Source organism: Oncorhynchus mykiss, chromosome 21 (assembly GCF_013265735.2).
Source record: "Oncorhynchus mykiss isolate Arlee chromosome 21, USDA_OmykA_1.1, whole genome shotgun sequence".
NCBI classification, from domain to species: domain Eukaryota; kingdom Metazoa; phylum Chordata; class Actinopteri; order Salmoniformes; family Salmonidae; genus Oncorhynchus; species Oncorhynchus mykiss.
This window is the reverse complement of record NC_048585.1, coordinates 24,850,050-24,862,472: the sequence shown is the minus strand read 5'-3', so window position 1 is coordinate 24,862,472 and position 12,423 is coordinate 24,850,050. Positions and strand designations below refer to the sequence as shown.

Here is a 12,423-nt window from a genome sequence, read left to right as displayed (position 1 = left end):
AATTGATGATAAAATGATTGTGGGTGTCACGCCCTGATCTGTTTCACCTGTTCCTGTGATTGTCTCCACCCCCTCCAGGTGTCGCTTATTTTCCCCAGTGTATTCATCCCTTTGTTTCCTGTCTCTCTTTGCCAGTTCGTCTTGTATGTTAGTCAAGTCAACCAGCGTGTTTTTCCCGTACTCCTTTTGCTATTCTCTTTTTGACAGTCTTCCCGGTTTTGACTCATGCATGACTCTGGACTACTTTCCTGCCTGCCCTGACCTTGATTCTGCCTGCCCGTCGGTACCTTTTGGACTCTGAACTGGTTTTGACCCTTTTTCCTGTCCACGACCATCCTCTTGCCTTCCCTTATTGGATTAATAAATATTGTAAGGCTCCAACCATCTGCCTCCTGTCTCTGCATCTGGGTCTCACCTTCTGTCATGATAGTGGGGGCTGTCTTGTTAGACTTCAGCGCAGCTATACTGCGGATAAAGAGTTGTCTAACAGAACACAGAGGGTGTTCTTTAATGGAAGCATCTCAAACATAATCCAGGTAGAATCAGGAATTCCCCAGGGTAGCTTTTTAGGCCCCTTGCTTTTTTCAATCTTTACTAATGACATGGAACTGGCTTTGAGTAAGTCCAGTGTGCTTATGTATGCGGATGACTCAACACTATACAAGTCAGCTACTACAGCGACTGAAATGACCCCAACACTTAACAAAGCGCTGCTCTGCCTTAACAAGGCCCTAGTTTTATCGCACCACAAAGAGGGACTTGGGAAAATTACAATTGGCTCAGAACAGGGCAGCACAGCTGGCCTTTAAAAGTACATGGAGAGCTAACATTAATGACATGCATGTCATTAATCTCTCACGGCTCAAAGTGGAAGAGAGATTGACTTCATCGTTGCTTGTTTTTTCGAAGAGGAGTTGACAAACAAGCTGAATGCACCAAGCTGTCTGTTTAAAATACTAGCAGACAGCTCGGACACTCCTGCATACCCCACAAGACATGCCACCAGACAGACAGACAGTCCCCAAGTCCAGAACAGACTATGGAAGGCGCACAGTACTACATAGAGCCATGACTACATGGAATTCTATTAACTGATGCAGGTAACTGATGCAAGTAGTGTAATCAGATTTAAAAAGCGTAAAAAATACACCTTATGGAACAACGGGGACTGTGAAGAAGCACACACAAAGGTACAGACATGCATACGCACACATTGTGATGTTGTTGTATGGTGGAATTGAACATTTTGTGTTGTGGATATGTGGTAGGGATGTTATATGATGTACTGTTTTATCTTTAGCTCATTCAGTACAAACATAGTTCACTGTTTCATCTGTTTTATGTGTAATGTGGGTGCTTTGGTGTGTTTGGACCCCAGGAAGAGAAGCTCCTGCTTTGGCAGCAGCTAATGTGGATCCCTAATAAATGCAAATACAAAATACAAAGGAAGGCCTACTTTTGTTTTCTCATAGTACTTGAAACAAACTTTGTAATAACCAAATAGACACTGGATGTTTTGGAGCAAAAATATTTATTCAATATATGTAGAGTTAATATCCAAAACTTACATTTTCAGAAATGCTCCCAAAATGACTTACTATTTGATTTATACAGTACTCTGCTGCCATCTGGTGACTATGAAGAAACATGCATCTGGAACATGTTTTTATTTCCATTAGTCTGATCTGAACAGTCTCATAAAAACATATGATGCTGTTAAACTTTATGCACCACTAAATAAGTATTTTCCTTCAAATAACAAAAGGTCACAGTAAGTGCTTACTTTAGCTTGTGCATGAATTGTAAAAGGTAAACCATTAAGGTTATGAGGTGGTTAGAGCCCATAAATGTGATCCACTATTACACGATTCCTATTGAAGCTTGGGTGTGTTGTTTGTTTACCTCTCCTGCTTGTTCCTATGCAGGCTCTCCAGTATGGGAAGCATCCTGGGCTCCTCGTGGGTGTTTGATTCCTGGTCCACACCCAGAGAACCCCTGTGTATCTGTGGGTCCACAGTCACCAACATGAAGGAGGATCATTAGGATGGAGACTGCCTCCACTTCTCCCCTGCTGGGATAGACATATTTGTCTTGATTTCTGAGGGCTGTACTTAAATGTCCTCCAGGACTGTAATAAAATGATTCAATAATTTCCGCAAACAAAAACTGTACACAAAGCGAAAACAATCTACTAGTATCCCTCTGTGTATCAGTCAGGCAGCATACTGTGCAGTTTATTTGAGTAGTTACTCTTGTTGGGGCAGACTTGGTTTGCAGACACCGCTGCCACAATCACAGTCCTAATAGGCCATTAAATTAACACACACAGCGGGTGAACTGTGGGAGTGTGACACTCTCCCCAATGCCTTAACCTCGTTAGGTGTGACATTAATATAAGTGATGGGACATAAAGTGTGACACTAACAAGGTGAGCGAGACAGAGTTTCTAACTGGGAGAGATAGATAAGAGATTGCACTGCTTTCAACAGATTACCACCTGTGACTCAAGACTCCTAAACTAGCTAACTGTTCCCAAAAGAACACGGTGGTCTCTAATCTCTTCTGTAAAGGGTTATTGACCCCTGACGCTGGTGAAATAGTTTAATTTGTTTGTTTGTGACTTCTCTACAGCACTCCTAGTTTGCTTTGTAATTGAATGAGGCTGCGTGCGGTTCATTGTCTGCCATAATGTGTGTTCAACAACAAGTGACAAACACATAAATGCATACATTGCTTGACTAAATTGTTGTGACTGTTTCGGAATAGAATCTAGACGTTTGAAACCCATTAAAAGGTAATAAACATCAAACCCTGCTACAGTTTACCCTGTGTATTGTGTCTAGTCTCTTTATATAGTAACCTCAAAACAAACACGTCAATGTGTAGACATTGCTAGTGACTTGTAGTGAAATCTCAGAACGATTTATTCTCATTTGAAGTCAGCCAAGGAGGCACAGGCCCCAGTTAGCATAACCTTTAAGCAGTCTCTATGTTCTTCCAATAAGACTCTCAAAGGTAAATACTCTACCGCACTGCGCTGCACACATTATACACCATCTTTGTTTCACAACGCCTCTGTTAGAAGAGGGCCACACATCACTAGGAAGCACAAGTAACAGAGTTAAGAACGTACCGTAAACTCCCTCCACAGCTAGCTAGAAATGTCGCCGATGGAGCTTTCGAATTAGATATTTTTGCATAGCAGAAACGGTTGGTACGTTGTCAAAGAGGGCAGTCGTGTGTTTGCGAGCATAGAATCACTGGTTCAAGCCTGGTATGGGGACAGGGACAGTGGAGGAAAGCAAAAATGTTAGCAGCGCACTGATGTCCGTTTCATACACACACAACAGAGCCAAACAGATTTTTATACTAAGACTACGACCCACACCGGGGCTGGTATAATATTAGACATCCAGTCCAGTATCTAGATGTGTCATAGAAAGAGAGTATCTGATATCATGCCTGTTTTAAAAAGTGGGTACTGTAGATAATGTTCCTGGAAACTGGCAGACATAAAATGACTTTCAGGATGAACGGGTTCTGTAGAATACAATATGTGCCCATCCCCACTATCTGTGTATAAAAGCTTATCACTGTTCTGCAAACACAACTGCTTTGTTTGTTCCCAAGGTCCTTAGTCATGGGCTATTGGTAATGTGCAGTTTTGCAAAACCTTCAGATCATATGGATAGGTTCAGGCCATGTTATAACATTGTTTTAACATTCTATTTGTACCTTGTTATAAATTGTTATAAGTTGATAATGTATTGATCAGATAATAAGTGCCTATTCAGGCTGACTTGGTTGTGCATACAAGCAGTTTCCTCTCCCTCAGTGGGATCACTGGTATGTAAACACTATACAGTATAGATAGAGAATATCCTATCTCAGTGGACTGACTGAGTTTTGTGTGAAACAGTCCAGCCAAGCATAGTACAGTGGATACTTCACACTAAGAACAAATAGAGGTTGGTTTGTCTTGTTGATGGCCCGCTAAGATAAGAAGAGCAGTATCACTTTGCAGAATATACACTTTAGTAGTAATAACAGTGATCTTCAGCATTCAATAACAAATACAAGGGTTAAGGCTATGAGTTGCTGGTCACAAATAATAACAGAATAGCAGAATACATTTTGTGTAATATATATATATATATATATATATATATATATATATATATATATATATATATATATATATATATATATATATATATATTAAGTAGCATATTCTAAATAACCTATAAAATACTTTCAGGCCACCTGATGCTTTCACTTGAAATGTATGATATGAGAACGCTGAGAAAGTTATTTTAATATTTAATATCAATATCAATATCATGAATTTATACTCTACCAGGTTTATTAACAGGCTATTAGCAAGACTCGTGCGCAGTACTTTTCATTATGCCTATGAAGACTATGAGACTACTTTTCCTTTGTTGGTAAGTGTTTGTCTTAACAATTAAAAAGGTGCAAGTGACAACTAGTGATATTTTACTATTCGCCACCTATGTGCCGCAACCTCGTTTCGGATCCAACATGGCGGGTGAGATAAGCCTGTCGTGCGGCGCATTGCTACCTGGAGTGGGATCGATTGCACATCGCCCTGCAGGGGTTCCATAGTGAGTTTGAGAAGTGTTCTGTTCTGGGAGAGCGCTGACTTCCTGGTACGGGACAATGGACATGTTTTACTCTAGTTTGGCTGGGAAAACACACGCAGCGATGTGATCAAGACGGACACGTCGAGTTAGAACAAGGTAAACCTGTCCTTCCGATTTTCAAAATGTTCTGGGAAATATAATTGATCAACTTCCCCGATATGGATGTCAGTGTACTACTGTTGGCTAAACGCTAGCAAGCGGACTGCGGCTTTGAAAGTGGCATACGTGATGGGAACCAGGGGCACGTGTTTGTGCAGTGTTGTCCGCATTGAACGACTCGGTATGCGGGATTATTCCAGTGTTTTGTTTACAATCGGGAATATGGTTTAATAGCTCCAAACTTTGTTCTTGTGTATATTCATCGAGGCCTACCTAGCCAAACCCCCGGACGGCCTCTTGCAGCAGAGTCGATGTTGGTAGACTGCAGAAACACTAATCAAGCTCTCCCATTGGTCACAGACCTGCATTTCGCGGATCTGGTTGGCTTGGCTTTCCTTTCACTCATTTGACGTTTGTGGAGATTTCAACGTTTCTCCTGTAGTCTAATTGATTTAAGGGGATCAATTGTAGAATTAAACGATTTGAATAAGAGTTATTGAATGGTATTTTGCACGTGTGGCTGTGTTGAGTAAATAAGGCGATCCATGTTTCTTTACCACGTCTGGGACTATAGGCTACTGTAGTAGCGATGAGCTGCATGGGAGAATGGGTATAGTAACGTAGTTACCTTTTGTAGCAGTGCCTCAATCCTATCCCGTTTCGGGATAATGCGGCTTAACACATTCTTGGCTTTACGGCTCGCCCGAAAAAACTGCGTTGGGGATAGTTTGTAGCTATGCCACAAAGAGCGAACATTGAACTCACAAACCGATACATTGTATTACAAATGCCACCCACGAATGAAAGTTTCCTGCCTGGCTTCTACCCAGAAGCATGAGAGCAGATCACACAAACAAATCATGTTTACAGTATCATACAGCAAGGCAATCAGCTATAGCCTACTGGCCTGTTTGTGACAGGTAGTGGACGTTATGATATCTGGGAGAGAATATATTCGCGTTATCAGCTATTGTGCTCCATTGTATCACTGTGCGGAACTGGCAGCGTTGTTGCTGAGTATCGCATTTCTCGTGCAGTGGCTCACGAGCCCTCCCCATCGTGTCTCTTGCCGCCGAATGGCCTGGACGATGAGGAATGGATGTGTTTACCTGTCACAGCCTCCTGCACCAAAGAAAGATACGCCATTTGCTGACAGATGCATCGTTTAAAGCCTTTTAAAAAAAAATTAGCAATGAGTTATGTCGTGCTGCGGTTTCACATGCCACCCATAGGTAGGCTATGCCAATCACCCTAGTGAGTATACAAATTCTACGCGTTGGAATTAGCCTGGAATTATCTGCATTAACAAACGCAACCTGGACTCAGGGGTAGACGTAACATAGTTCATGTGAATCTCCCTCCATTTAATATATGTTATGTTTTGTTTGGTATTAGATGTGACAAATGGGGAAACCATTCACGTTTAAACAGCTGTTTTCTTTCTCGGTTTTCCATTCAAATAATACGAAATTCATTAAAGTCCATGTGAATTCACATTGCAGATGGTCTACAATCAGGCTTACTGCGGTGAGAGAAAATTGTATAATTTATGCTGCTGGTGCCCTTTTTTCATGAGTGCCGCATGTATCTTGTCGTCATCCAATCACAAGTCATCAAACTGGTACTAGGCTACAGTCACAGAGCTAGACCCTCCCTATGGCAAGTTATTAGGAGATACACTGCATGGCCAAAAGTATGTGGACACCTGCTTGCTGTACATCTCATTCCAAAATCATGGGCATTAATATGGAGTTCCAATTCATCCCAAAGGTGTTCAATGGGGTTGAGGTCAGGGCTCTGTGCAGGCCAGTCAAGTTCTTCCACACCGATCTTGATTAACCACTTCTGTATGGACATTGCTTTGTGTACAGGGACATCATTATGCTGAAACAGGAAAGGGCCTTCCCCAAACTGTTGCCACAAAGTTGGAAGCACAGAATTGTCAAGAATGGCATAGTATGCTTTAGCGTTAAGATTTCCCTTCACTGGAACTAAGGGGCCTAGCCCGAACCATTAAAAACATCCCCAGACCATTATTCCTCCTCCACCAAACTTGACAGTTTGCACTATGCATTCGGGCAGGTAGCGTTCTCCTGGCATCCCCCAAAACCAGATTAGTCCGTCTGTCTGCTAGAATGTAAGTGTCATTCATCACTCTAGAGAATGCGTTTCCACTGCGCCGGAGCTTTACACCACTCCAGCCAATGCTTGGCATTGCGCATGGTGATCTTAGGCTTGTGTGCGGCTGCTCAGCCATGGAAACCCTTTTCATGAAGCCTCCGACGAACAGTTATTGTGCTGACGTTGCTTCGAGAGGCAGTTTGGAACTCTGTTGTGAGTGTTGCATCCAAGGACAGACCATTTATACGTGCTTCAGCACTCGGCTGTCCCGTTCTGAGCTTGTGTAGCCTACCACTTACAGGTGACTGGGGCAGCTCTAGTAGGGCAGAAATGTAATGAACTGACTTGTTGGAAAGGTGCCAATGCTTGACTATGGAGAGTGCATGGATTTGTGCTCAATCTTATACACCTGTCTACAACGGGTGTGACTGAAATAGCTGAATCCACTAAGTTGAATGGGGGTCCACATACTTTTGCCCATGTAGTTGAACTATAGGCTAATCAATGTAAGATGGAATTAAAATGACAGAACTAAAAGTTAAATGATAAGGACCAGCTACACCAAGAGCCAACAGGTAAGCTATAATGAATCATCTGAATGGAGCTGTTATTTACTGCCGGTTTCGGAAGGTGAGTTATGTAGTCTCAATTAGCCTAGCTAACGTTAGCTAGCTTAACCAACGTCTCTGTTTGATGCAGTCAAAACAGGTACTATGTAATCAAATGAGATGATAAATCACTAGCAATAAGTGAGTCTACCAGCGCGAGTCGATCTGGTTGCTATCTTTCTTCTCTCTTCCTGCTCCCCTAGCCACAAACATTTGAGCTGCTGCTCTGCTTCGAGCCTCTCGCTCTTCCTCATGCGCTACAGCTCCTGTTAATAAAGTAGCAAACATTTATTTTTCTCCCAACATTACAGCATTGTTGCATTATGTATTTGTTAAATTAAATTATTTTCCCTTCATGATGATGATCACTGTGATTTTAATTTTGTGAAGAAAAAATGTTTTTCAGTAAGGGATTTCTTTCTGAAAGTTAGGATCCCAATTTGGTTTACATTTTTTTATGTTTAAATGTTCACACCCCTAAATGGTATGTATTAATTTGTGGATGTCCATCATCTATTTCGTATGCTATGTTACGAATTGCAATTTGTACGCTATGTTATGAATTGCAATTTGTACGCTATTATGAATTGCAAATTGTACGCTATGTTATGAATTGCAATTTGTACGCTATTATGAATTGCAAATTGTACGCTATGTTATGAATTGCAATTTGTACGCTATGTTATGAATTGCAATTTGTACGCTATGTTATGAATTGCAATTCGTACTCTATGTTACGAATTTGCAATATGTTATTATATGTTACAAATCTCAATTCGTTGTGGCTAACGTTGGCTAGATGGGCTAACGCTATCTCTAGCTAGGTTACTAACGGTAACTAGGCTAGGGTTAGGGAAACTGTTAGCCAACCTGTTAAGAAGTTGTAAAATAACTAAAAATCTTAAGTATTTTCTAAAATGCTGAATTTGTCCATGATGAGATTCAAACACTCAACCTTTTGGTTGCTTGACGTTCACATTATACGCCCACCCAACCAACTACACTCCTTTAATTTTAGCCTTAAGTAATCTTCTGTCATATGTAATCATACAAAATGTTAAATATCATACTCATTTGAGTTTCCCGGATTTACTTTGATTTATTATGTTACGTCTTGTCTGAGACCAGGCCACTGCTTACCTTTTACTGCCCTTCATAAAATTAAAACCCAAGTGTCCACACAGATAGCTGTGAATAGGCATGCTGATGAAGGGCATTAAATATTAAGCAGTGGGAGTTGGAGCTATGGAAAGTATTGTTTGTTGGTGCAGACAATTCCAGGCATAGATGATGAAGTTGTGGCTCATGGTGAGTTGTTTATTATCGATACAACTCTGTGCTGGAGTCCATTAATATTGATGGGCAAAGCATCCAGATGTAGCCATTTAGCGAGCTTAATTATCCTAGCTACCTGTAAAGCAAATGCAAATTGGACTCTAAAAGTGTATTTCCCCCTATTTATACCAACATTTCCCACCCTTCCCAAATGAATCTAGGTAGTAGCCACTTCACACACAGTTAGACCTATAGACAGAATATTGAGTAGTTACACAAGAAAGAAAGAGCTCATACCTGCCCTGCACCACCTGTAGAGCTCGGCTTATTTGTTGCAACAGGTGATTTGGACTGGATAGGAAAGTAGGCCTATACGGCTATAACTTTTCTATCTCAACCGCTTTAATTGGTCGAATTATCAAGAGTTATGTTGTCAAAACACAATTTTAAAGCTGTACATTCACGTTTGCACAATGACTGTGGTAAGTTTATGTTGAATCGAAAAAGAGAACTCCGTCACCCCCCCTTTCCAATATTAGAATCGTCCTGATAAAAGAAAAGTATGTGAATGAATCATCACCAGTGTTGCATCCTATTTATGTCCATTCATTAATGTGGTACTACTGAGCCTATTATCTACTACTGCATAGAATACCATAGTTTACAGAATCAAAAAACAACAACTTTTTATTTTTTTATCAAGTTCAATTTAAAATACCCCCAGTGCCATTTCAAACATGTTTCCTTATTTCACAGTTCTTGGACAATGCTAAGGATCTCTGTCTTTCTGCCCTGATACCCTGACAGTGAGGAAACAGAGCAGCCGGCAGTAGTCAGGCAAGAGTTAGCAGCCACAAATAATCTCATCTGCCCCTCTCTGTTTTATACACACACACACACACACTTTTCCACATGGGCTCTGTACACAGTTGGCACAAAGAGCAGTCGTGCCTCTTGTAATGCCTCTCCACAGAGTGTAGAGAACTAGTGTGTAGATGTCTGTTTGTAATGAAAGAGCAGTCTGTTTGTCCGTCTGGGCAGTGTCTTGTGTGAGTTGGAGGGGTTTCTTTGACTGCCTCAAAAGCTGGTCCCGGCTGAGCTTCCGTAGCATAGCAACCAGGCCTTTGCTATGGGTTCTCTCTCTAATAAAAAACACAGTCTGAAAAATGGTGCTGTGGGCACTGAGTGGGTGGAGGATTCGGTTTCTCCACTTCCCCACACAGAAAACACTGCCAGAGACAAAATGCCCTTTATATGTGACCTTAACTGTGCGTGTGTGTGATCAAACGGGTCAGCCCACACTGATAATAGTTAAATAGATTACAATAATTTACACACACATCCTGCCTCTCAAACACACACACCACATGTTTGAGAGGGTATAGTGTTATTACATTCCCCTTCTCCTCTCCAGGCGCTGGCAGAGCTCCACGTGCCAGTCTCTGGTGGGTGCTTATGCCCGCTGGCACATTGGTCTGCTTTCTCTCTGCCTGGCCTTGGAGTGGCCAGCCCACACACAGCACACCAGATGTTGGTGCAACCTCAGCCAAGCTCTGTGTGAGTGTGTGTGTGTGAGTGTGTGTGTGTGTGTGTGCGTGTGCAAGTGTTTGGCAGCCTCCGTTGCGTGTACGCATGGATGCTGCTTTGGCAGTACCTGACGCTCTCATTTCTGCCAGGGTACCCCTCAGTCCTTGGAGAAGGAAGAGAGGTCCATCCACTGATCACTACACCCCACCCCTGCCCCTAGCCCATCTCTCTCACTCTGCCTTGGGCCAATGTTCCTTTATGCCTGACCTTCTCAGCTTTGGAGAGAGATACTACTAACTCCATAATAATACAGAGTTGTGTCTATTTTAATAGGGCTTTGAGGTCCCTCTGCCTCCTCAATCTTCCTGTAACATTACTGGTGATTAGCTGTTCAGTAATGCTGCGGTTGATTGGCTGGCTGTAGACCTGGGTCAGGGCAGAGGTGAACATATTGTCTGGTTTCCCTTATCCCAGTTCACCGCCTTAAAGCTAAGACTCTCAGCCCACACTCAGGCCTGAGTCCAACCTATTAACCCATTGTTTTCCTTAGCTAGGTCTTTGCTGACTGAATCACAGCAGGTGTACGCAACATGTCTGGCTGACTAGATTAGAGGTCGACCGATTATAATTTTTCAACACCGACATCGATACCGATCTATTGGAGGACCAAAATATACCGATCTATTGGATACCGATTACAGTGGAGTTACAAACAGTGGAGTTGTTTCCCCCGATGGCGATTCCATCTTAAGAGTTTTTCTGACCTGTGCTCGACCAATAACAGAGGTCTCTAGGAAGAATCGGATCCTCTGTGGCTTCTGCCCTGTTGTGTCATGGCAACATGAGCCAGGTAATTGACCCCTCCCTCCCACTGGCTTGCATCTGCAGCACTATCCAATCACCTGTTATTACCCCACCACAGAGGAACACCACTGTCACCAGATTATGGTTATTTAGTTTGGTGGGCCGGTGGCTGGGCCTTATGGGTATATACACACACACACACACACACATACAGGCCTGGTCACTCTCACCGCACCCTGTCTTACTAGCTCAACGATGACACTAATGACCATGCCAACTGTCATCTCTGATCCTCTTCATCGGGGCATGTGTGTGTGCCCTGCACGTACTGTGTTTGTGTCATGGAGCACGTCACTCCAGGGGTGTATGGCAGTGAGGTGGACAGGACATAGGATAGATTGTACCCATCGCGGAGTCAATGACGCAGGCCTAATGTGATTCCTCATATGAAAGACCTAATGATATTTCTGAACGTTATAATGATTTGTCTCCTTGACAGTGTGTCGCCACTTAAAATGTGATCCATTTGTCTCTGAAATATCAAATGTGTTTGAGCACCTATTTAGTTTCGCTCATTTGAATGACTCCTTCTCTGCAGGTCATGAGTGCCTCTAGGAGGGCACCTGTGGAGAACGACCGCACCTGTCCAAAACCCCGCCTGGGCCCTGCCCTGTTCCCCGCCCCCGGCCTCCACTATGAGTAAGTACCTATAACCCCTCACCATGCCCCTCAACAACACAGCCAGGGCTATCATAGGTCACTACCCTTCTCACACCATCTAGCCGGACTGAACCGTACTGTGCCGGCCTGCACAGTTTAACACTGCTCAGTTCAGCTCACTAGTGGGAAAAGTCCTTTTTATCGTTGGTAGCTATTTGATGTACCCGTCTGGGTAGAAGCTGGAGAAAAGAGAAGTAGCTCCTTGCTATGCTTCTGTGATCCACAGCGCTCCACTACATGTGGCCTATGGATGCTTCATGTGGAGAGGTGTTAAATGGGCTCAGTCTGTCTGCACCTCCTGCTCCCTGTGGCTGAACCGTATGGTAGAGAGGAGAGAGTGCTGCGTCCTTGACTCGCCACGGCAATCACCCATCAATCAGCCCCGCAATGCATGATGGGAAGGGGCATGGGGTGTAGCAGGATGCACACTCCATCGTGTGTGTGTGTGTGTGTGTGAGTGAGTACAGCTGTGCCTGGGCCATCTTTGTCCATGGTGTTGAATCTGACAGTGTCTAATGGGACATGCTGCATTCTATGGAAAAGTGAGCTGTGAATCACACCATGTCTGAGCTTCTGCTCAGTTCTATGTTAAGATATTGCACTTG

The 12,423-nt window shown here is 43.0% G+C and overlaps 1 protein-coding gene across 2 annotated transcripts in view; it reads left to right on the top strand.

The window, feature by feature from the left end:
• The first annotated feature begins 4,532 nt into the window (after window positions 1-4,532).
• LOC110500116 (USP6 N-terminal-like protein) overlaps window positions 4,533-12,423 on the top strand; it is a 64,335-nt gene continuing 56,444 nt past the window's right edge. Inside the window, exons 1-2 of one of the 2 annotated variants that reach the window (XM_036957399.1) lie at window positions 4,533-4,760; window positions 11,697-11,797. In XM_036957399.1, coding sequence (XP_036813294.1) covers window positions 11,700-11,797 — 98 coding nt within the window. In that variant the 5' untranslated portion in view covers window positions 4,533-4,760; window positions 11,697-11,699. The remainder of the gene's footprint in view (window positions 4,761-11,696; window positions 11,798-12,423) is intronic. The other variant, XM_036957402.1, reaches the window with a different exon arrangement.